This window comes from Felis catus, chromosome A3, assembly GCF_018350175.1.
Source record: "Felis catus isolate Fca126 chromosome A3, F.catus_Fca126_mat1.0, whole genome shotgun sequence".
NCBI classification, from domain to species: Eukaryota; Metazoa; Chordata; class Mammalia; order Carnivora; family Felidae; genus Felis; species Felis catus.
The window spans coordinates 132,061,500-132,084,745 of NC_058370.1; the positions used below are offsets into that span (position 1 = coordinate 132,061,500).

At 35.8% G+C, this 23,246-nt stretch overlaps 1 protein-coding gene across 5 annotated transcripts in view; it reads left to right on the forward strand.

Moving 5' to 3' along the window:
• ROCK2 (Rho associated coiled-coil containing protein kinase 2) overlaps window positions 1–23,246 on the forward strand; it is a 136,226-nt gene that overhangs the window by 36,193 nt on the left and 76,787 nt on the right. For 4 of the 5 annotated variants that reach the window (XM_023252105.2, XM_006930517.5, XM_023252107.2 and 1 more), the window contains exons 2-3: window positions 22,092–22,173; window positions 23,130–23,230. In XM_023252105.2, the coding sequence (XP_023107873.1) occupies window positions 22,092–22,173; window positions 23,130–23,230 (183 nt within the window). Of the gene's footprint in view, window positions 1–10,847; window positions 10,939–22,091; window positions 22,174–23,129; window positions 23,231–23,246 lie in introns of those variants that run through there. The other variant, XM_045054942.1, reaches the window with a different exon arrangement.

Sequence of the window (23,246 nt, forward strand, 5' to 3'; positions counted from 1 at the left end):
TAAATTTCTGAATTTCCTGTGGCTCTGATTTTTTAGAAAATTTTCTTCTGGTTTTATGGTATTTTAGTTTTATCTTGTATGACTGCTAATGTTTGCTTGACTGGTGGATATTGTGTGTGGATAAAATGCTTAGATAATTAAGTAATGTTAACTTTCTTTAGGGAGATTTATATTTTCTGTCAGTCAGGTTTGAGACAGACCACCTTAATCTACTCAATGATTGAACAGATTTGAGGTCGATTTTCAGTCTTTTGAGGGTTGGTTGGTTTCTGTTTTTTCTTTATTTCTGGGGTGTAGCCCTTTAGCCTGGACTTCTTCTTTGTGAGTCCCAAATTTTAATTTCTGTGTTCCCAATCTGATGAGAGTTCTGGAAGCTTTCTTCAGCTTCTCAATTTCTGAGCTGCAGCGTTGTAGTCAACTTTAGGTTTACAAATATTATTTCTATTGGAAATTAGAATTTGTTTTATAAATTTGGATTTCATTCACCTTCAGATAACCAGTTTGGTTGTAAGATAGATGGGGTCATGTGTGTAACTTAATTAATGATTATCAAACCATGCCCATTAATACATTTATATGTGTGTGTACACACACATACATAGTTGTTCTTTTTTGTGTTTCATTTTTTGAAGTATTGGGTTGAATTCAGATACGTTATTTAAGAATTTCTTGAAGATAATGTTTTCTGTCTTTGGTATGCAAGAAAGGAAGGTCATCTATATTATTTGGTGGCATAGGAGAAAAACAAATTTGTAAAATGAGATGTTAGTGATTTGATCACTCCATGTGTAGAAACCATAAGATCATTTTGCAGATTTTTGGGTTATACTTTTTTCTTAAATACAAACCATTTGGTATGTTTTATAATACTGTAAACTAATTAAGATCATTGTGGTTAGTTTAATTACAGTCTCGGTAGTTTCTCGAGGAAATGTGGTAATAAAATCAGAGACCTCAGTTATATATGTCCCTTGGTTTGCACTATGGACTGACTTCCTTTGAATATGAGTTTACTTCCTTCCCTCCCTCCCGGAGAAAACTTGCTTTCTTTGTGTATTTATCGGTAGTTTTCAATCAAGTCTGATACAATTAATTCTTGTCTCTCAGCGTTTAGAGTGTTTATACTGTATTTTCCATGTGCTGTTGGTAAATATTGTTGTCTTAGCTGGCTGCATTAGTACAGCTTGCTTTCTGATGGAAATCCAGTTTGCTCACTAAGCTCCTCAGAGGGGGGACATTAGGTCATTTGTTTATGCTACAGACATATTTATTGAAATGATACTCCAGAGCTATCAAATTAACACTAGAGGTCTTTTTACCTACTTCAGTATACTTGCTGTGATTGAGAAAGTGAACTTATTTTGTAATTGTATCTTAAGTCCTTTGTGTCCCAAGGACTTTGTGCACATTTGGTCTAATAAATATGTGTCTATACCGTGCCAGGTCCTGGATTAGGCCCTGGGAATGTTACAGTGAACAAAACAAAAAGTCCCTGCCATCAGTTTACATTTTAATGGGCAGTCATATAATAATAGTTTAATTGTATATAAGGTAGTGATTTATGATAAGGAAAAAAAAAGTAAAGCAAGGAGAAAGATGTGAATGTATATAGTGTTGACAGTTGAGATAGTAAGGCTTTTCTGAAAACTAAAAACCCAGTGGAAGTAGGAGAGTTAGCCATGCAGATACATGGATGTGATCATTTCAGACAGAAATAGCAAATTCAAAGGCTTTGAGTCAAGAACATGCCTTGGTGTGATTTTTTTTTTAAATTTTTTTTGGAAACAATTTTCCAATTTAAGAAAAAGTTTTCAAAACTTTTGTATCACCTTGCTGAGATCCCTCATTCAAGTTTTGTTCATTGCCCAAATAATGTTTAGACCAAAAGGATCTAATCCAGGATCATGCATTACAGCCAACCCTCATGTTTCTTTAATCTCCTTCGATTTGGAACGGTTTCCCAGTCTTTCTTGATTTTCATGCTGTTCACAATTTTGAAGGTTATAAACCGCTCATTTTGTAGAATATCCTGCAATTTGGGTGAATCTAATGTTTTCTGATGATTAGACCCAAGATAGGTATTTTTTAGCTGCAATTTCACAGAAATGATGTTGTGTTCTTAATGAATCCTATTTTGTGGTATACAATTTATCCCATTAGGTAATGTTAATAACTTAGATCACTTGATTAAAGGTGATGTCTGCTGGGGCACCTGGGTGGCTCAGTGGGTTAAGCATCTGACTTCAGCTCAGGTCATGATCTCACGGTTTGTGAGTTCAGGCCCCACGTCGGGCTCTGTGCTGACAGCTCAGAGCCTGGAGCCTGCTTCGGATTCTGTGCCTCCCTCTCTCTCTGCTCCTCACCTGCCACAGTCTGTCTGTCTGTCTCTCTCAAAAATAAATAAACATTACAAAAAGTTAAAAAAAAAAAAAAGGTGATGTCTACCAAGTTTCTGTTTACTCCCTCCTTCCTTTGTAACTAATAAGTATTTGTGGGGAGATACTTTGGGACTGTGTAAAATCATGTTTCTGTCTGTTCCTGCTTTCACCCATTGGTTTTAGTATCCATTGAAGTTTCTCACCTAAATTAATTTTTACTGTGAGGATTGCCAAATACTGATATTCTGATTCAATATTTCTTCTACATTTTTTAGTTGGCATTTTACTATAAGAAAAAGAATTCATATACATTTATTTATACCAGAAATTCTTTTTTTATTCAATGGGTTATGCTTCATTGTTATCATCATTTATTTCAATACTCAGATTGTCCCCCATTTACCACTGGGAGCCCTTTCAGATTGGCTTGCATGCCCTTTTGATGTGATCCAGTCAATCTTTGTGTATTTTTTTTTAATGTTTAAGTTTTTAATTTTTTTTTTTTTTTTTTTTTTTTAAAGACCGAGACAGAGCATAAGCAAGGGAGGGGCAGAGAGAGGGAGACACAGAATCTGAAGCAGGCTCCAGGCTCTGAGCTGTCAGCACAGAGCCGGATGCGGGACTGAAACTCATGGACTGTGAGATCATGATCTGAGCTGAAGTCACGCTCAACCGACTGAGCCACCCAGGCACCCGAGGGAGAGAGAGCTCGCGCAACAGCTAGTGAGCACAAGTGGGGCAGGGGCAGACACGGAGGGAGACACAGAAAGGTAAGCAGGCTCCAGACTCTGAGCTGCCAGCACAGAGCCCGCCGTCGCAGGGCTCGAAGCCAGGAACTGCGAGATCATGACCTGAGCCAAAGTCGGCTGCTTAACTGACTGAGCCACCCAGCCGCCCCAGTGTACTTCTTTACTTTAAACAACAACAGTAACAACTTTAACTTGAAATCATTATAAATTCACAGGAAGTTACAAAAATAATACAGAATGTTCCTTTTTTTGACCCTTTACCCAATTTCCCCCAATGTTTACATCTTCCATAACTACATTATCAAAATTAGGTTATTTGCATTGATAGGATGCATGTATATAATTTTATGTCATTTTGTCACCTGTACATATCCTTACTTTTGCCATAAGATGCTAGAGGCTCATTTTATAATTTTCCTGCTCTAGTCCTAGAATCAGTCCTTTCTCTAAGGATCCTTAATTCCTTTTAGAGGAGAGTACTATTTCAAAACCATGTTCTGGGGCATCTTGGTGGCTTAGTCGGTTAAGTGTCTGACTCTTGATTTTGGTTCAGGTCATGATCTCACTGTGAGATCGAGCTCTGAGTCAGGCTGGGCACTGACAGCGTGGAGCCTGCTTGGGATTCTCTCTCTCCCTCTCTCTCTCTGCCCTTCCTCCGCTCACACTGACTCGCCCTCTCTCCTCTCTCTCAAAATAAATAAGTAAACTTAAAAAAAATTTTTTTTAAATCTGTATGTCTCAAGCTCTCCTTATCTTCTCTAGCCACACTGCCCTTTTTAAGGTTTTAAGATCATGACAGAGGTCAAGTCAATGGGAGTGGGTACGAGGTAGCTCTGGAGCAGCTGGGGCTTTCACAAGAAGGAATGTGTGAGCCACACCAAAGACTTAAGAGTAGGGAGCTGGCAACATATGGAAGAACTGAGCAAATTAATAACTTTTAATATTGGGAGAAGGAATCAGCTTTTGCTATTGGGAGAAGAGGTACAAATATGGGAAAAGACAAAAGCTAGAGTGAACACGTGGTATTGGAATGGAAGTGGGGCTGTCAGTCTAAATAAACACATGGTTTTCAATAAAGATATATGCAAATAGAGATGTAGATGTGAGTGCACACACACATACCTGTGCTTCCTTCATCTGTCCGCTGGAAGAGTCTGAGTACAGAAATACTCCAACAGCAGTGAGCTCACCTAGCACCCAGAACGTGGTTTTGTTGGTTTTTTCTTAAGTTTATTTATTTATTTTGAGAGAGGGAGAGGGAGAGGGAGAGAGCATGCGCACATGTGCAAGCCAGGTTGAGCAAGAGACTCTTGATTGTTAAAATATCACCTTTACTTAGACAAAATCTGTTAATTTTTTTCCAGAAATATCTGCCAGCATACTATTAATAGGTACTTGTTATCATAGGCAAGGCCACACGTTGGAGTACTTGTTTTTTTTATAGAAGAAAAACAGTCATTCATCCAGAAGTTCCATAACTTTTAAAAGTTCATTGTGACAAGATTGCCAGAAAACTTTTGTATGAAACTTTGTCTCACAAAGTATAAAACTCTTTTATACTTTAATGATCTTATTTTTATAAAATTTGCAGTGCTGTATGAAACTTTGTCTCACAAAGTATAAAATTCTGTTAACAATCTATTATCGTAAATATTAGTGTTGATGAAATGTTGTACTACCTTGCCCTCCTAAGGGTTTTTACTTCTTAGTTGTAAAAACTTGTTCTGTGAATGATGCAGTGAATGAATTTCAATTTGTAATGCTACACATGTAGTTCCAGAGGCAGTTTTATATTTCATTTAAAGTATCAGTGGTTAATGGGGCGCTTGGGTGGCTCAGTCAGTTGAGCGACTGACTTGGGCTCAGGTCATGATCCATGGTCTGTGAGTTCGAGCCTCGAGTTAGGCTCTGTGCTGACAGCTCAGAGCCTGGAGCCTGCTTCTAATTCTGTGTCTCCCTCTCTCTGCCCCTCCCCCACTCATGCTGTGTCTCTGTCTCAGAAATAAATAAACATTAAAAAAATAATAATAAATAAATAAAAAGTATCAGTGGTTACTATTAACAAAAGTTTTTTTTTTAACTATTGTTTTCATTAGTTTGTTGTTGAGAATATATTTTCTTTAGTTATATATTTCTTCATTGTAATAGTATCTGACCATTTTATTTGTTCATTCATTCATTAAAAGGGTAGTGTTTTATTTATTTTTAACATTTATTTATTTGTTTGTGAGAGAGTGAGAGAGCTCATGCGCATGAGGGGGAGGGGCAGAGAGAGAGGGGAAGACAGAATCTGAAGCCGGCTCTGTGCTGTCAGTGCTGAGCCCAACATGGGGCTCGAACTCACAAACCGTGAGATCATGACCTGAGCCGAAGTCGGATGCGTAACCAGTTGAACCACCCAGGCGCCCCGGTATACAACCATTTTTAAACTGATCAGGCTAGAAAAAGTGAGTACTTTCTTTCAACTGTATAGTAAACCTCTCTTATTGTAGAATTTATTTTGTTACTTATTTCTTCAACATTTCAATTATTTTTTCTGTTTGTCTTCCAAAGATACCAGCTATCAAGAAAATGCACTTTAGTTTTTTACCATCCTGTTTTTCATATATTTTAGCCATTAAAAAAAAAACCTTAGCAAGAAGAACTAGTGTTTCCCAGTGGTGTGTGAGTCGTTAAGAAAAATACCTTCTTTTGATGTTAAACTAACAAAACAAAAAAACTGAAACATAAAAGAGGCTTCCAAACATTTATCATTAAGTTTAATGGTAAACTTGGTAAAGTTTAATTGTTAATAAGGAAAATTGGTAAAGTGTTGGAAAGAATTCAGGCAGGAGACATTATGCAAAGAATTATAGAGATTTGTTTCCGTATTCTTGTTGTTCAGGTTTTAAATATCTTTCTAGTTGTGGTGGCTTTGGTTTTGTCCAGTCACAGACATGAAATACAAATTCTGAAAAGCTTTGTGTTCTGGAACAATCATGTGCCATAACTAACAAGGTTTAGAAGAAATGGGATAGGATCAGACTGTGTAAAACCTACACGGCTTGCAACCAGAACGCTAACAAGAGCAGTAACAATTCGAATAAAAATATCAACACTGCATCACAGACATTTGAATTTCTGCAGCCTTAAATCTTGAGGGTTGTGCTGTTTTCTCTGAGATTTAGGCCCACAAAAGCCTTTACTTCCATAACCTTCTTTATCATGTTTTTGTTTTTGTTTTTTTTAACAAACGAAAAATGTCTTCTCATCTTTTTCATCTGAACTTGGAACCTCCCTTGATAGCTTAATAACATGAACAGTGTAGGGGTCTTTGAAGCTACTGTTTATATTTTAGAAAAGCATTTTGGCATGAATTTTGGCTTTTTTCATAATGTCTTATATTTCGAAGACTTTCTTTTTAATTTGAGAAAGCTTGCCTGTCATTTAAAAACATTAACAACTGGAAAAAATCATGTATTTTACTTAATATTCTAATCATTCCCTTCTGTCTATTTGCATATGAGGTAATTGTTTTAGAAGTTCAGATTATAGCAGAACTATTATATGTTATTAATGGTTATGAATGCAATTTAGTAGGCTTCAGGTAACTTTTAATTTTAGGGGGGTGATAGGATTAGCTTGCCATTGTTTTTAGCTTTATAATTTGGGCCATAAGAGCTTATAGAAGGAGCAGATAAGGGATTAACACTGCCATTTTCTATTCGTACAATTTGCATTTTAGTATTATCTTAAATCTGTGAATATATATATTACATTCATCTTTGGGTAGTTTTGTTGAAGTATAGTCGATAATAAATTGTACATATTTAAGTTTTACAGTCTGGTAAGCTTTGGCATATGTTTACACCCCAAAATGGATTGTCTTAAATCTCCTTGGAAATCTTTCTGCTGGGGAATTTAAAAGAATTTAGTAGGTCATATTTACCTATAATAAGGTAAGATGCCTATAAACTGTAGTATTTCACACTTCGGTGAAAGCTAACAAGAGTGCGATGTTACTGAAAACTATATTGAACTTAACATGTTTTAAGGTTAAATATGTAAAATTGTAATATCGTCTTCCTGCACCTTAGTGGATCATCTTATATATTCCAATTGAGTACATACAGCTAACTTAGGAGATTTCTGAGGTCTGTTGGCGTCTTGTGGATACTTGGAAATACGGTACTAGGTCCTGGTATAGAGAGTAGATAGAATTATCAGCCATAGAAGTCGATCATTAAAATTAACTCCATGTGTGTGTTTGTGTTATTACCTTTTCCTTTTGAGTGTAGGAGAAATTATGGTGATTTGTGAGTTCAAGTTAAGGATGATTTAGGTTCAGTGTTTTTTGGTATTTTTTTTTTAAACCAGGGTTACTAATGTGTATCTGAATTGACAAGAAATTCTTATTTGTATTTGGGGTGTTGTTATTGCCAGAAATTGAGCAATATGTAGAGGAGTGATGAATGAAATGATAGTTGATAATCAGCCTTTGTAAACTCTAGATTTGCCTGTATGGTTTTCAGATTGTTTTAGCAATGCGACCTTTTGTCTGCCAAGTAATAATGTATCTACTACCAAAATGTAAAACAGACCAAAAAATAGTATATTAGATTCCCTTAAGAGTTGCTCGTCTTTGGGGCGCCTGGGTGGTGCAGTCGGTTAAGCGTCCAACTTCAGCCAGGTCACGATCTCGTGGTCCGGGAGTTCGAGCCCCGCGTCAGGCTCTGGGCTGATGGCTCGGAGCCTGGAGCCTGTTTCCGATTCTGTGTCTCTCTCTCTCTCTGCCCCTCCCCCGTTCATGCTCTGTCTCTCTCTGTCCTGAAAAAAAAAAAATTTTAAAGACTTGCTCGTCTTCTCTTTTATTTATGGGGGAGTGAGTGTAGATACAGTAGATGAGAGAGAGAGAGAGAAAGAGAGAAGGAGGGAGGAAGGGAGAGGGAGATGGGACAGATACTTAATTTAAAAGGTTAAAATTTTTTTTCTAGTTGTTGAAGCGTTACTTAAAAAGTCCCCTCAGATGTGGAGAAGAAACATTGCTTCCTAGGTGAGGATGAAATATACCTTGCTTCTGTAGTTTCTGTTGAGAAAAATTTAAAAAAGAAAAAATTTTTTTTTAACATTTATTCATTTTTGAGAGACAGAGACAGTGCGAGCGGGGGAGGGGCAGAGAGAGAGGGAGACCCAGAATCCGAAGCAGGCTCCGGGCTCGGAGCTGTCAGCACAGGGCCCGACGCGGGGCTCGAACTCAGGAACCGTGAGGTCATGACCTGAGCCGAAGTCGGACGCTCAACCGACTGAGCCACTCAGGCACCCCTGTTGAGAAGAATATTTTACTTTTTCAGTAAAAGTATGGGGCCGCTGAGTCTGCAGAGTTACATTTATAATTAGAAGGAAAAGGGTGTATACTTTACAAACACTTTTTATTTTGCTCTTTTCTGGTAGTAGTTGTATGGGGAGTAGAAATAGCTGCTTCTGGTTAGAACTTCTGTTTCTGTTATGTAGCTAAATGGCTCTGTCCAAAAGCTTTTCTCCATTATCTACATTCCTTTTCACAGTGGGGGTTTTTATGAGAATTAAATGAGAAAGAAAGTGACTTCCCTCGGCACAGAGTTGGTGCTCAATGTACATTGATGTCCTAATGTGATTTGTGGGTATATATTTTTGCCTTCTGATTTTCATGAGAGCTTGGTTTGTAAACTTGGTTATGCCTTCAGAAGTTTATTATTTAGATGTGATTAATATTTGACTGGAAAACTGAGGATATTATATGTGTCAGAATAATGATGTGATTGGAATATTTCCAGTGATTGCTTTTATGTGGGATATAAAATGAAAGGTTTAGGGGTGCCTGGGTGACTTAGGTGGTTAAGCGTCTGACTTTGGCTCAGGCCATGATCTCATGGTTCATGAGTTCGAGCCCTCGTCAGGCTCTGTGCTGGCAGCTCAGAGCCTGGAGCCTGCTTCAGAGTCTGTGCCTCCCTCTCTCTCTGGCCCTCACCTGCTAGGGCTCTGTCTCTCTCTCTCTCTCAAAAATAAATAAACATTAAAAAAAATAATAAAATAAATGAGAGATTTAAATGTCTATAGTTTAAAAAAAATACTACTAGGAGCTAGTGACATACCAAATTCTAATAATAGGCAAGGATAAGTGTTGTGTTTGAAATTCCTTTCATTCCATCTCATTCACCCAGCAGTTCAGTTGTCCACTTCTCATCTAAGTTTAAGAGTTATAAGAAACGTATTTTTCTTCACCTGGGAAATGTGATACAGAGTATAAGGTTATATGACTTCACGTTACCCCTTCCCTGCCAGCATTTCAAACACAAGTAAGAATTTAAAAGTGGAGGATGTCTTTGTAATAGAAAACCTTGGTTGAAATTTAGCAAACTTGAAGAGGAATTACTTACTCATTTTTATCTTATGATGTAATAATTAGCATCTGAGTCAGGATGAGGGGGGTTCTGGAGTATAAAGTTCACTGGCCCCACACCCCTCATTCATGTTTTTCATAAAGTTTATACTACTTTTCTGTACAAGTTTTAAACAGAATTTTAAGGAAATCACATTTGTTTTTAATTACCTAATATGTATTTGAACATTAATTAGTAAGAAATGGGGTATATCAAATATGTTTCATTTGGGAACGTTTAAAATTTTGTTCTCAGGGGTGCCTGGGTGGCTCAGTCGCTTAAGCGCCTGACTTCGGCTCAGGTCAAGATCTCGTAATTCATGGGTTTGAGCCCTGCGTGGAGCTCTGTGCTGACAGCTCAGAGCCTGGAGCCTGCTTCGGATTTTGTGTCTCCCTCTCTCTCCGCCCCATCCCTGCTCACGTTCTGTCTCTCAAAAATGAACAAACATTAAAAAAAAATTTTAAATTTTTTTCTCAAAGGAGCTCGGTGTCCTTCACATGCCCAACCTAGTTAAATGTGATAATAACCACAAAAATGTAAAATACTTAGGAGGAGGCTGGACAAGAAATATATAGAATATATGTAAATAATACTTTATTGTAGGAAATAGAGAATTTAAGTTGATAGAGCAACCCACCTTGCTTTTTGGATGGAAAGTCCAGTCTTTCCAAATTAATCTGTTAACCACTATAAAAATTCCTGTTCAAGCTTTGGGTGGAAGCAACATTTATTTGAATTCCAGAGAGCTCTCAGGGAGAAAAAGAACATATGATTTGTAGGAGGCAGAACAGTGAAAAGTTTTAGAATTTAAAATAGGACATGTTTCAGTAGAAATAAGGAAAGCTAGAGGTAATAAATGAGTAACTTTTTTGAAATCTAAATTTGTTAAAGTGTGTTCTTTAGTACTTTATATCTTGAACACTTAGTGAACACTTAGATTTTATACTATATTATCAGTTACAAAATGTAGTTCAAAAAAATGTTAGAATTTAGGGGAAGAACAAAACCACATAACTCCATGATCATATCACATTTCTATATTTACTTTGTTGCATTTCCATTCAAAGTTTTTCATATGCGTACTCCCTTAAGTAGAATGATCGTACATTCAATATATTCTGTGCTTTCTTTTAGCATTCATATTTTATATTAGTTTTTACATAATCTTTATAACCATCATTTTTAATGGTTGCTTAATATAGCTCTAACAAGCCTTAATAAAATCTTAGTATTTCTTTACCAAATTTTTAGGTTGCTTTGAATTTCTTGCTATCAAAATGTTGCTCCTAACACTTATGTGTTGTAGGTCATCATTCCTAGATTTTAATTGGCTGAAATAAAATTTCAAGCTGTATAAAGTTGAAGATTGAAAACTACTTGGGAATAAAAAGAGTTTGTTAAGTGGATTACAATGTAAGTACATTCATAACAAAAAATAGGTATAGTGACTAGTCATTTTCAGATTTAACCTTTGTTTCACTTGGCTTTATAAACAATACATGATTAGTTGTCAGACTAGCCCTGTGATTTAGATGTTGTATTATATCGATGTTGAAAATGAGATTTAAAGCAGTAAAATAGTTTTCTTTATGGAACACATTAAGTTAGTAATGTAACTTTTTTTTTAATGTTTTTTAAATTTATTTTTGAGAGGCAGAGAGAGACAGAGCATGAGTGGGGGAGGGGCGGAGAGAGAGGGAGACACAGAATCTGAAGCAGTCTCTAGGCTCTGAGCTGTCAGCACAGAGCCCAACATGGGGCTCAAACTCATGAACCATGAGATCATGACCTGAGCCGAAGCTGGATGCTTAACCAACTGAGCCACCCAGGCGCCCCAGTAATGGAACTGTTTTTGGTTCCATCAGTTAGTATCAAAGATGTGCTGATAGGCTTAGATGAAAAAGCCAAATATAAAGCACTTTATGCCCCTACATCTCTTGAATGTAATCTCTAAATGCAAAATATCTATTTGGGTGGTATTGAAAATTCTGGAAATAAAAATAACTAACATTTATTGAGTGATTGATGGATCAAATGGATAAGGTCTGTTTGGAGATGAAGCTTAAATTTTAATTTCACAACTTGTAGAAATGATCTATATTTAGGTTCTTGGTGGGTGGAAATCCTATGGGCAGACTTCTAGTTATAAAATGAAGGAGATGGTTCTGTTTGTATAATTAACTAAACAATTGACTGGAAACAGAGATTTGGAGGATTGTTCTTAGTCTTTGAGTGAAAATGTGACTCAAGTTGTTTTACCTTCTAGTAAAGAAGGCACTAGTAAACAAAACTTTACCTTCAAAATTTGAAAACTGCTGGCATAGCTCTATTGTTAGAGTGGCTTGACTCTCTCGCTTTCTCTGTGCATACATCCACAAAGATATAATAAACATTGCTTTGTGTCATTGGCCATTATCATCTCCAACATTTCCATTCTTTTTTTTTTTTTTTAATTTTTTTTTTCAACGTTTATTTATTTTTGGGACAGAGAGAGACAGAGCTTGAACGGGGGAGGGGCAGAGAGAGAGGGAGACACAGAATCGGAAACAGGCTCCAGGCTCTGAGCCATCAGCCCAGAGCCCGATGCGGGGCTTGAACTCACGGACTGCGAGATCGTGACCTGGCTGAAGTCGGACGCTTAACCGACTGCGCCACCCAGGCGCCCCTCCAACATTTCCATTCTTAATAATACTAATTATTTTCTTTGTATATATTTGTTACCTTGAATGGGCGGGGTTTTTTTAGTGGGGCGTGTCCCAAAGTCTATGTATAGTACTTAATTTTGTGAGTAACAGATATGCAAAATATTTTTTAAGTTTGATTTATCTACAATCAGTATTAGAATAACAACTTTAATTTTATCTGCTAGTAGTTTTTCAACTGAATACCAGTATTAAATTAGGAATAGGATTCAATCAGATGATGTATTAACTATCATGATAATTCAAAAAAATATTTTTTTAATGTTTATTAATTTTTGAGAGAGACAGAGCATGAATGGGGGAGGTGCAGAGAGAGAGGGAGACACAGAATCCGAAGCAGGCTCCAGGCTCCGAGCTGTCAGCACAGAGCTGGACATGGGGCTCAAACTCACGGACCGCGAGATCATGTCCTGAGCCACAGTCAGCCACTTAACCTACTGAGCCACCCAGGTGCCACAACTTTTCTGATATTTTATAATGAGGAGGAAAGTAACTGATTTTCTGTTTTATTGTATAAGGAGTAGTAAAATACTATATATTCCTTGAGGAGGAAAACTTTATTTTTAGAAGAAAAGATATACAATTTTGATTTATAAACCAAAGTACAGTAATACAAGTACAATTTGATCTTAATTTTATTCATGTGTTTCTGAACAATATACTAAGTTATGCATAGTACTTTGATTCATATCTTCCTATTGATTTAATATTTTTAGAAGAAAAAATTTAGATCTTAGTTAAAATACTAAAAATACTAATAATTACTGGGGCTCCTGGGTAGCTCAGTTGGTTAAGCGGCCTACTCTTGACTTGGGCTCAGGTCATGATCTCATAGTTGGTGAGATCGAGCCCCATGTTGGGCTCCTTGCTGACAACACAGAGCCTGCTTGGGATTCTCTCTCTTCTCTTTCTCTGTCTGTCCCTCCTCAGATCCCACTTTTTCTCTTTCTCTCTCAAAATAAATAAACTTAAACAAACTAGTAATTACTTGAAGGAGCATTGAACCCAATCCCAACCCTGCTATTTTCTAACTGTGATTCTGAGAAGTTCTCTAAGTTTAATTTCTTCAATTAAAAAAAATGATGTTAATAACACCTACTTCTACAGTCTACTTGGAAAATTCAGTGAATTACATGAAGTGATGTTATAGAAAGTGTTTGCCACCGTGTCTGGTACGCAAGCTGTCTGTATACAGTAGCTGCTTTATTAACTTGGCATACTCACCATTAACTCTGCACTTAATATTTCGGTTAATTCTTTTTCTAAAGCATTGATCAAATCAACTTGTGATTCTTTGCACAGTTTTAAAAAAATTAAAATATGAAATTGTTCATGAGTGTCTCAGAGATTTCAGTCTCTTAGCACCAGGGCCGGGGCCAAGCTTAGTTAGGCCTGTGAGGCACTTTGCTGTAGGCACAAAACTGAAGCGGGTGCCCCAAACCGACATTAATCAAGATAAATAATATTTTATCACAGTATTTAAAAAATGTAAAAAAAATGATGAACAAAATATAAATCTCAAAATTGTAAATAAAGTCAGGAACTGGAAGAATGCTGTGCTGAGCCACATTGGTGTGTGAGGGTAAAAAGGGCTCTAGAAATCAGGAACCTGTTCAAATACAGAGACTTTGGAAAGACTTAAGATCCGGGTGCCTTGGTAGCTCAGTCAGTTTAATGTCCATTTTTGATTTCTGCTCAGGTCATGAACCTAAGGTTGTGGGACCAAGCTCAGCATTGGGCTCTACGCTGAGCCTGGGGCCTGCTTAGGATTCTCTCTCCTTCTACCCCTCTCCCCATGGCTCACGCGCTTTCTTTCTTTCTTAAATTAAAAAAAAAAAAAAAAAGGCTTAGTATCAGTGGAAATTGTATTCTTTGTTCAAGGAGGTTCTCCTTCCCCCTACAATTCAGAGTTCAGATTTTAAATACGTTTTGATATAATTACTCTTTTTTTTTTTTTTTAACGTTTATTTTTGAGATACACAGAGAGGGCACGAGCAGGTGAGGGACAGAGAGAAAGGGAGACATAGAATCTGAAGCAGGCTCCAAGCTCTGAGCTGTCAGCAGAGCCCATCACAGGGCTCGGACTCACAAACCTTGAGAGCAGGACCTGAGCCGAAGTCTGTCACTTAACCAAATGAGCCACCCAGGCGCCCCATAATTACTCATCTTTAAGTGTTCTAAATATGAATGTTACTGTTAGAAATGCATTACTTCATTAATGTACCATATATATTGTTTTAAGGCAGTAGGGAGTTTTAAGAACTCATTTTATGGTAACTATAGGTAGTTGAAAATATATATAAGCAAATAGGAAAATTTCTCTTATGCTTCATTAAGTTAGCTACTCAAGTTTATATAGTGAAGTTAATTTATAGGATGCAAAATGTGTGTGAGACACTTTCACCCAATACTCTTATTTATTACTTTCCTCGATGACTTTTTTTCTTTAAAGATTCTTTTTTGTTAGGTGACAGGATACATTTAGTTTATTTAATTTAATTTGACTGACAGATCTTGGACTAAATATTGTAAAATAAGCATTAAGGATTTTACTCATCTGATGTTGATAAATGATAGCAGATCTATTAATACGACTTAGATTTTTCTAGGTGAGATAGAGGGTATAGTGTAAAAATAATATGGAGTAGGGGCGCCTGGGTGGCGCAGTTGGTTAAGCATCCGACTTCAGCCAGGTCACGATCTCGCAGTCCGTGAGTTCGAGCCCCGTGTCGGGCTCTGGGCTGATGGCTCAGAGCCTGGAGCCTGTTTCCGATTCTGTGTCTCCCTCTCTCTCTGCCCCTCCCCCATTCATGCTCTGTCTCTCTCTGTCCCCAAAATAAATAAACGTTGAAAAAAAAATAAAAAAAAAATAATATGGAGTATACTTAAGTTTCAGAAGTTTCTCCACGTGCATATGGGTGGCTTAAAAATTTATATTTTATTTGCTAAGTTGGATTTCTTTGGTCCCACAGTTTTTAGTTTTGTATTTGTAGTTGGAGTTGAAGTAACAGAAGGAGGAAATGTATGAAGAATTCATTTAAATAACATTTCCTGGTTACTTATCTGTATAGCAGATACACAGAAAATACGTTTCCTATTCATTTGTGCTCTTAACTTTAAAACCTGGATGTTGTTCATTGTTCTGTTAAAGGAATAACTTTAATTAAGTTCAGTAATGTTTAAAATATAAATGTATCATAAAATTCTAATACTGTCACTTGTAAACTGTTGGCTTGGGCAGATGTTTTAACCTGCCTTATAACTTTAGTTTCTGTGCCTACTGATGTGGGTATAACTGTAGTAACCTAGCTTATATTTTGTTATCAGGATTAAAATGTTGACTGCATGTAAAAATGCATTGCACAGTACATGGCACAAACAAGTCTAGAAAACTTCCTTTTGTTAGTAATAAATACTATATTGACTATGGTCAAGTTGGAATGCTAAGTATTATTTAAGGTCTGTGAGTGTGAACCCAAAATAATGTCTTCAAGAAGGTTTTTGTTTTGTTTTTTAAATGCGAGTACAGCAATCATAGTAAAACAGAAGTAGTAAGAAGGTAATGAATGGTGATTTGAAAATAACAAATTTATAGTTTAAATAGCTCTTATGAAAGTAACTGATGACCTCCACATTGCTAAATTCACAGCCTTAAATAACTATATTTGAAACAAGTCACATTGACTATGTATGTATCACTCTCTCATTCTTGCTGCTAAGATAACACAAGTGTTCCTTTATTGGTTCCTTCTTAGTCCCCTCTTCTCATTCTCTTAATGTTGGTATATCCCAGGACTCAGTCCCTTGGTCCTTTTTTATTTGTCTATACTCCTTTAGTGATCTTACCCAGTTAAAAAATACTATCCATATGCTGACAACTCATAATTTTATACAATTTTCAGTTAAAGGATATTTTGGGCTGCATTTAACAATTGAAATTCCTAGCATAGTGTCTCTATCATTTTGCTTATCACTTCAGGCATTCCCAGTTGGTGAAGTCTTTCCAAACTTGCTCCTTTTGGGGGAGTAGAGGGGAGGAATGCATTTTATTTGGATATTTTATTTTACTTTATTTTATTTTAAAGTTTATTTTGAGAGAGAAAGAAAGGACAAGCAGGAGAGGGGCACAGAGAATCTGAGGCAGGCTCGGTGACAGCAGAGAGCCCAATGAAGGGCTTGAACTCACAAACCCTGGGCTGAAAGTGACCTTAGCTGAAAGACACTTAAGCGACTCAGCCACCCAGGCGCCCCATTTATTTGGATATTTTAAAACAGATATTTAGGGGCAGTTTATAGTGAAAGTGAAATCAAGTCCAGCACTTCATTCTTTCTTGGCATTTAAAATTTTAAAGGCTCTGCATTCAGGAAAAGTTAGGAAAATAAGCCATTACATATATATTTTCCACCATGATCATTATAATGGGAAAAAATGGGTGTTGGCTTGTACCTATTTGTTCAGGAAGGCAGTAGTATAATGCACTGTTCTCTGCCTTCCTCTGCCTCTGATGTTAACTTTTCACATGTAGATAACCACAGTCCAGTATTGGAAGAGATTCATGTTTTCTCGGCCAGTAATATTAGAGATGTGGAGGATTTAGTAACCGGGCAGGTTTTCGGAGGTTAGCTCAGGACTTGATTGAAAACTGTATCTGACTTACCTAGTTGTGCAGTTTTGTATAGAACTTGGGCAGTAAGACTTCTTTCAATTTCTTTTGGGGCTGAGATTTTCGTTCTAGCTACTGTTTTCCCAGTAATCAGTCTGGGTTTGGTTCTTTACCACATCAAGGCCCTTTTAATTTTCCGCCATTGGTTTTACTGCTCCCTGCCCTTAAATCTTCTATATATTTGTGCCTTTAGTTCCTATTCATTATTTGGCATTTTTCTCTTTGGCCCTTGAATATTTTTTGGCAGTGGTAGGTGGGTTTTCTTTTTTGTTTGTTTTGTTTTGTTTTTGAATGCTCTTTTAAATGTGGTCCTGTCATTTATACGCACTTGGAAGTGATGAAAGGGACAAGTAGTGTTAATTTTGTTCATTGCTTTGGAGTTTTGGTAGTAGGCTTTTCTTTCAGTTTTATTCTTTAAAAAAACTTTTTTTTTTTTTATCTCAGCTTAGTATCACTTTCTACAAAGGGAATCTGTTGAAATCACAGACACTGAAAAAAAAATCTCACTGCCTGGGCTTTATATGAAAGTACATAACAAGGACGATCATAGACACAGGTTTTTAGGTCCTGAGCTAACCTAGCCATTGGGTCTCAGTATTAATTTCATACACGGAAAATACTGGTGTCTTAAAAAAATTCATAATTTGTTTCTTAATAAGTGATACTAAATAGAATACATTTCAGATGTGAAAATTTATAAATATAAAACCTCAAGTATAAATGTACATTTTAAAATATATATTACCCCATGCATTTTCTTCGGATATAAATTATTAGCAGATTAAAGTATTCTAGTATTATTCAAAAATAAATGCTATATTTAAAAAAAAACAATGCACAGGTGAGGTATTATTTGATCTTTAAAAATGGCTTAAGAAAACCAAAATGGTATTACTGATGAGTTGAACAACTGCTGAAAAAGCTTTCTGACTCTACCCTGGTAGGCTATATTATGGGAAACACTTATAAGTTATTTCCAGATTTTCTTCTTGACTATTCAATCTTTACATGATCCCGTCTGCTTGTGATAACTTGTAGGGAGGATGTGGGATAAGTAGGGATTCAATCCTTCTATTAATGTCGAGCTGTAGCTTTTTTTTGTTTTTCCCAAAGGATTTCTTTTTTCATCGTTATGTGTAGATGGAGACTTTAATTTTTTTCTTTAATGTTTATTATTTGAGAGAGACAGACAGACAGACAGCAGGGGGAGGGGCAGAGAGAGAGACGGGGAGACAGAATCGGAAGCAGGCTCTGGGCTCTGAGCTGCCAGCACGGAGCCTGACGCTATAACCCACAGACCGCAAGATCGTGACCTGAGCCGAAGGCGGCCGCCCAACTGACTGAGCCACCCAGGCACCCCAATGTGTAGATGGAGATTTTAATGCAGTTACTTTTATCATATCTGTATAAAGTGTTCATATTCCATTTGTTTGAAAAGTCTCTGAACCCGAAGAAGAAATTTCTTCTTGTAATAGAAGCTTTTGCCTCGTCAATTAAAATTTTTAATTCTTGTAGAGGTAGGTTATGGAGGTACAGAAGAAGGCTTTCCAAATAAATGCACCTTTCTTTTATTTAAAGCCATTAATTATGGGTATACCTAAAAAAATAAGTGATTCAGATTTTACATTTTAAACCAGTAAATTTATTGCTAATAGCAAAATTATGCCCAAAAGATATAGCAATAATTTGGTAGTTAAAAATAGCCAAGTATGCTAAAATGCTGGAATCCTTGAAGCAGTTCATCTGTCCTGGAGAGGGAAATTGTGGGTATATATATATGTGTGGGATCTCAAAGTGTGACTTGAATAATCTCAGCTTCACTGGAAGTTGAATATTTATTATTTTTAATGTATTTTTTTTCAGTTCAGGAGAATTAAGATTGTTTTATGTGTCTGCATTGATGATATCAGTGGGTTATAAAGAATTTTAATTTTGGTAAAAAAAATTTTGTAGTTTACTCTTAACACCTGTGTCCTTTCTGTTATTAAATAATATTTTCATAAAATGTGAACAAAATATTTGAAGAATGAAAATTAAAAATATGAAGTATAACTGAATGGTAAATAAACATAGGATGTGCAGTTTCTCTGTAATTAGTAAATTAAAAACTCAAGTTGCCTTTCTAATTTTCCCATTTTCCACCGTACTCACATTCCTAAAAGGCTTTTTAATTGCTGTTTTATTTTTTAGCAGTCCTTCAGTTCTTTAAGCTCCTTCTTTACTCTTCCAAGCTCCTCTTGGTGTTAGTCTGGCCATTGAGACTAGGGATGAGTTAAGTATATTGGACCTTTAAGTTTTAAGTAGTATTTGCATGTCATTTCCTAATGGCATGAACTTGGACAAATCAAAGTCACTTACTATCTAAGCCTTAGGTTATATTTTAAAATGAAGAGTACTTCTTCATGCCCTCTTCAGAATTACTTGGGGATGAGACAGTATATGCAATAGTGTTTTAGAAATATTGTTACCTTCATAGACATATCCTTTGAGTAATTAAAGACTTTGTTTCTTATTAGTTTTTCTTAACCCTCATCAAGTTATATGTATGTACTTATTTTGACTATGAATTTAATGTATGCTTGTAAAAAGTAGAGAAAATATAGAAAACTTGAAAAGAAATCTGAACATTGTGTTTTCCTGTATTTATGTTTTTAGGGGAAATTTACTTTTGAGACTGAGTTCCCTGAGTGTAAGGATAGTTAGTGTCATATTTATTTTTGGATTTTTCTGTTCTGTTCTTTGTATGCATTAGGCCAAAAAAAAAAAAAAAAAAAATCAATGCTTGTTAAGTGAATGGGAACTTCGTTAGTCGGGTTGTCTGTCTTTCTTTCTCTCTCTCTCTCTCTCTCTCTCTCTCTCTCTCTCTCTCTTTGTTTTATGGTATAAGTTTCGGGTGTACAGCTTTATAATTGACATCTTGTATATGCTACAAAGTGATCACCACCACGGGTCTTGTTATCATTCGTCACCATACAATTGACCCCCTTTACCCATTTTGTTTACCCCCCACCCCTCACCCCCTTCCCTTCTGGTAACTACTGGTCTGCGTTTGTTTTATTTTGTTCATTTGGGTTTTTTTAGATTCCACATATGAGTGCAATCATAGGGTATTTCTCTTTCTCTTTCTGACTTATTTCACTTAGCACAATATCCTCAAAGTCCATTCATGTTATTGCAGATGGCAAAATTTCATTCATTTTTATAACTGAGTAGTATTCCATTGCATATACACTATCTTCTTTATCATTCATCTGTTAATAAACACTTAGGTTGTTTCCATATCTTGGCTATTGCAAATAATGCTGCAGTTGGCTTAGGGTTGTAAATATTTTTTTCAAATTGGTGTTTTCATATTCTTCAGATCAATACTCAGAGGTGGAATATCTGTCTCATATTGTAGTTCTATTCTTAGTTTTTTGAGGAATCTCCATACTGTTTTCTATAGTGGCTGCATCACTTTACAATCTCATCAACAGTGTGCGATGGTTCCCTTTTCTCCACATCTTCTCCAACATTTGTTACTTCTTTTCTCTGGTAATTCTAGTATGTATTAGGTGAAATCTCATTGTGGTTTTGATTTGTATTTCCTTAATTATTAGTGATGTTGAACTCTTTTCATGTACTATCTGTCTTTGGAGAAATGTCTCTTCAGATCTTCTGCCCATTTCTTAAATCAAATTTTTGGCTTTTTGTTGTTGTTGAGTTGTATGATTTCTTTATATATTTTGAATGTTAACCCCATATTAGATATGTGGTCTGCAGATATCTTCTCCCATTCAGTACGTTTTCTTCTCTGTGCAGAAACTTTTTGGTTTGATGTAGTGTCCTTTATTTTTGTTTCTCTTTCCCTTGCCTTTGGAGTCAGATACATATAAAGATGTCACTGATACCATGTTAAAAGGCTTAGTGCCTATGTTTTCTTCTAGGAATTTTATGGTTTCAGGTCTTACGTTCAAGTTTTTAATGCATTTCAAGGTAATTTCTGTGTGCGGTATAAGACAGTGGTCTAGTTTCATTCTTTTGCATGTTGCCATCCAGTTTTCCCAACATCATTTATTGAAGAGCCTGTCCTTTCTCCATCATATGTTCTTCCTCCTTTGTCAAAGATTAATTGTCCATATATGTATTGGTTTATTTCTGGACTTCCCTATTTATTGATCTGTGTGTCTGTTTTTGTACCAATACCATACCGTTTTGATTATTATAGCTTTGTGGTATAGTTTGAAATCTGGGAGGATGATCCCTCCAGCTTTGTTCTTCTTAAAATTGCTTTGACTATTTGTTACCTTTTGTGGTTCCATACAAAGTTTACAGTTATTTGTTACAGTTCTGTGAAGTATGCCATTGGAATTTTGATGGGTATTGCATTGGATCTGCAGATTGCTTGGGTAGTATGGACATTTTAACAATATTAACTCCTCTAATCCATAAGTAGGGAATATCTTTCCATTTATTTGTATCTTCTTCAGTTTCTTTCATGAATATCTTACAGTTTCCAGTGTGCAGGTCTTTCACCTCCTTGGTTAAATTGATTCCTAGGTATTTTATTCTTTTTGATGCAGTTGTAAATGGGATTATTTTCTTAATTTCTTTAGTCTGTGTGTATTTCTTTCTCTTTTTCTTATTTTAGAGAGAGAGAGAGAGAGAGAGTGAATGGGGAACAGAGGCAGAGAGAGAGGGGGAGAGAGGGAAAGAGGGAGAACGGAGGGAGGGAGAGAGAGAGAAAAATTTTAACAGTTCTATGCTCAGCGCAGAGCCCAACATGAGGCTTGATCCCACGACCCTGGGATCATGACCTGAGCCAAAATCAAGTGTCAGATGCTCAACCTACTAAGCCACCCAGGCGCCCCTGTGTGCATTTCTTAAAGTCAAAAAAGCGTGGTGAAATTTTACTGGGCATTTAAAGAGAGAAAGGAAGACATCTGACTAGCAGAAATAATAGTGGGTGCATATTTTAAACTGATATTTTTCTACTGGCTAAAATAACAAAGGAAAACATGATACAATCATTCATAATATTCTCTGGCAGAAGTTAGGAAATGAGTTAAAACTGTTGGATATGGAACCATTGGACAATTTTATATCAAAGTAGATTGATATTTATTTAGCAAGAACAACATATAAAATTTAAAGACTTTTTTTTAATATTTGGAAATTGTAACAACTTTCTTTTTCCTTTTTTTAATTTTTTGTTAAACAGGATGGCTTAAATTCCTTGGTCCTTGATTTGGATTTTCCTGCTTTGAGGAAAAACAAGAATATAGATAATTTCTTAAATAGATGTGAGTAACCTTCATATTTGATCCTATAACTATACTTTTGATAAGAGATTTATGTTTGATTAATATTATAGTCTATAAACTATTTAGTTTGCTAGTTGATTCATTAAAATGCTAGCATTCTGTATTTTTAAAGAAAAACTGCAGATCTAGTTGCAGTATGTTAAAGTTCAAGATTTTATATAAATTATTCAGACTAAGTTTAGCACAGGTTATTTATGGCAGTTCAAAGAGAACTTTTAAATTAATACCAACAATTTTAAGACTTAGATTTACACTACTTAGGAGACTTAATGAGCCTTATGTTTGTATGAATGTAGACATGTCGGTCTAGGTAATGAAAGATAATGCGATAACAATTATCGTCATCTATACAGTAACTTAATATTTGCCAGTATTGATGTTGGAGTGAAGGTGTAAATGAGGTTGAATTCTAAGAATAAATTCTCAAAATAATCTAATACACACTTTATATCATCATAGTAAGCTTTTTAAGTTGGAATTGTTAGAGACTGGGCTATTTTCATGATTAAACAATCTTGTCTTTAGATACTATATCTACAATATGTGATTACTACTTCCCAAAGAAGTAGACTATGAAAATTTATTACTAAGATGAGCCTTGCAAGTAATGTCATAGCAGCTCTCTGCCGTGATTCAGAATGCACTGCTAGGACGCGTGGATCCTCATTGTTCAGCTGTCATCTTGTCAAGCAACAGAATAGCTTAATTCTTACTTTTTGGTCGTCAGTACTGTTTGTTTTATATGTGTTAACAAACCATAGAATTTTGGTTCTTTCATGTAAAGTTAATATGTATCTTAGCTTTTTAAATAGCAACCTTTGAAAACTGACAGATTTAGCTAAAAACTAATCCCAGTTTCTTGAAATGAAAATTTGTTTACAAATATGGTGATTATTGTAAAGTATTGTTTATAAATGTAATCTTTTTTATTGCAGATGAGAAAATTGTGAAAAAAATCAGAGGTCTACAGATGAAGGCAGAAGACTATGATGTTGTAAAAGTGATTGGGAGAGGTGCTTTTGGTGAAGTGCAGCTGGTAAGAAAGTATTTGT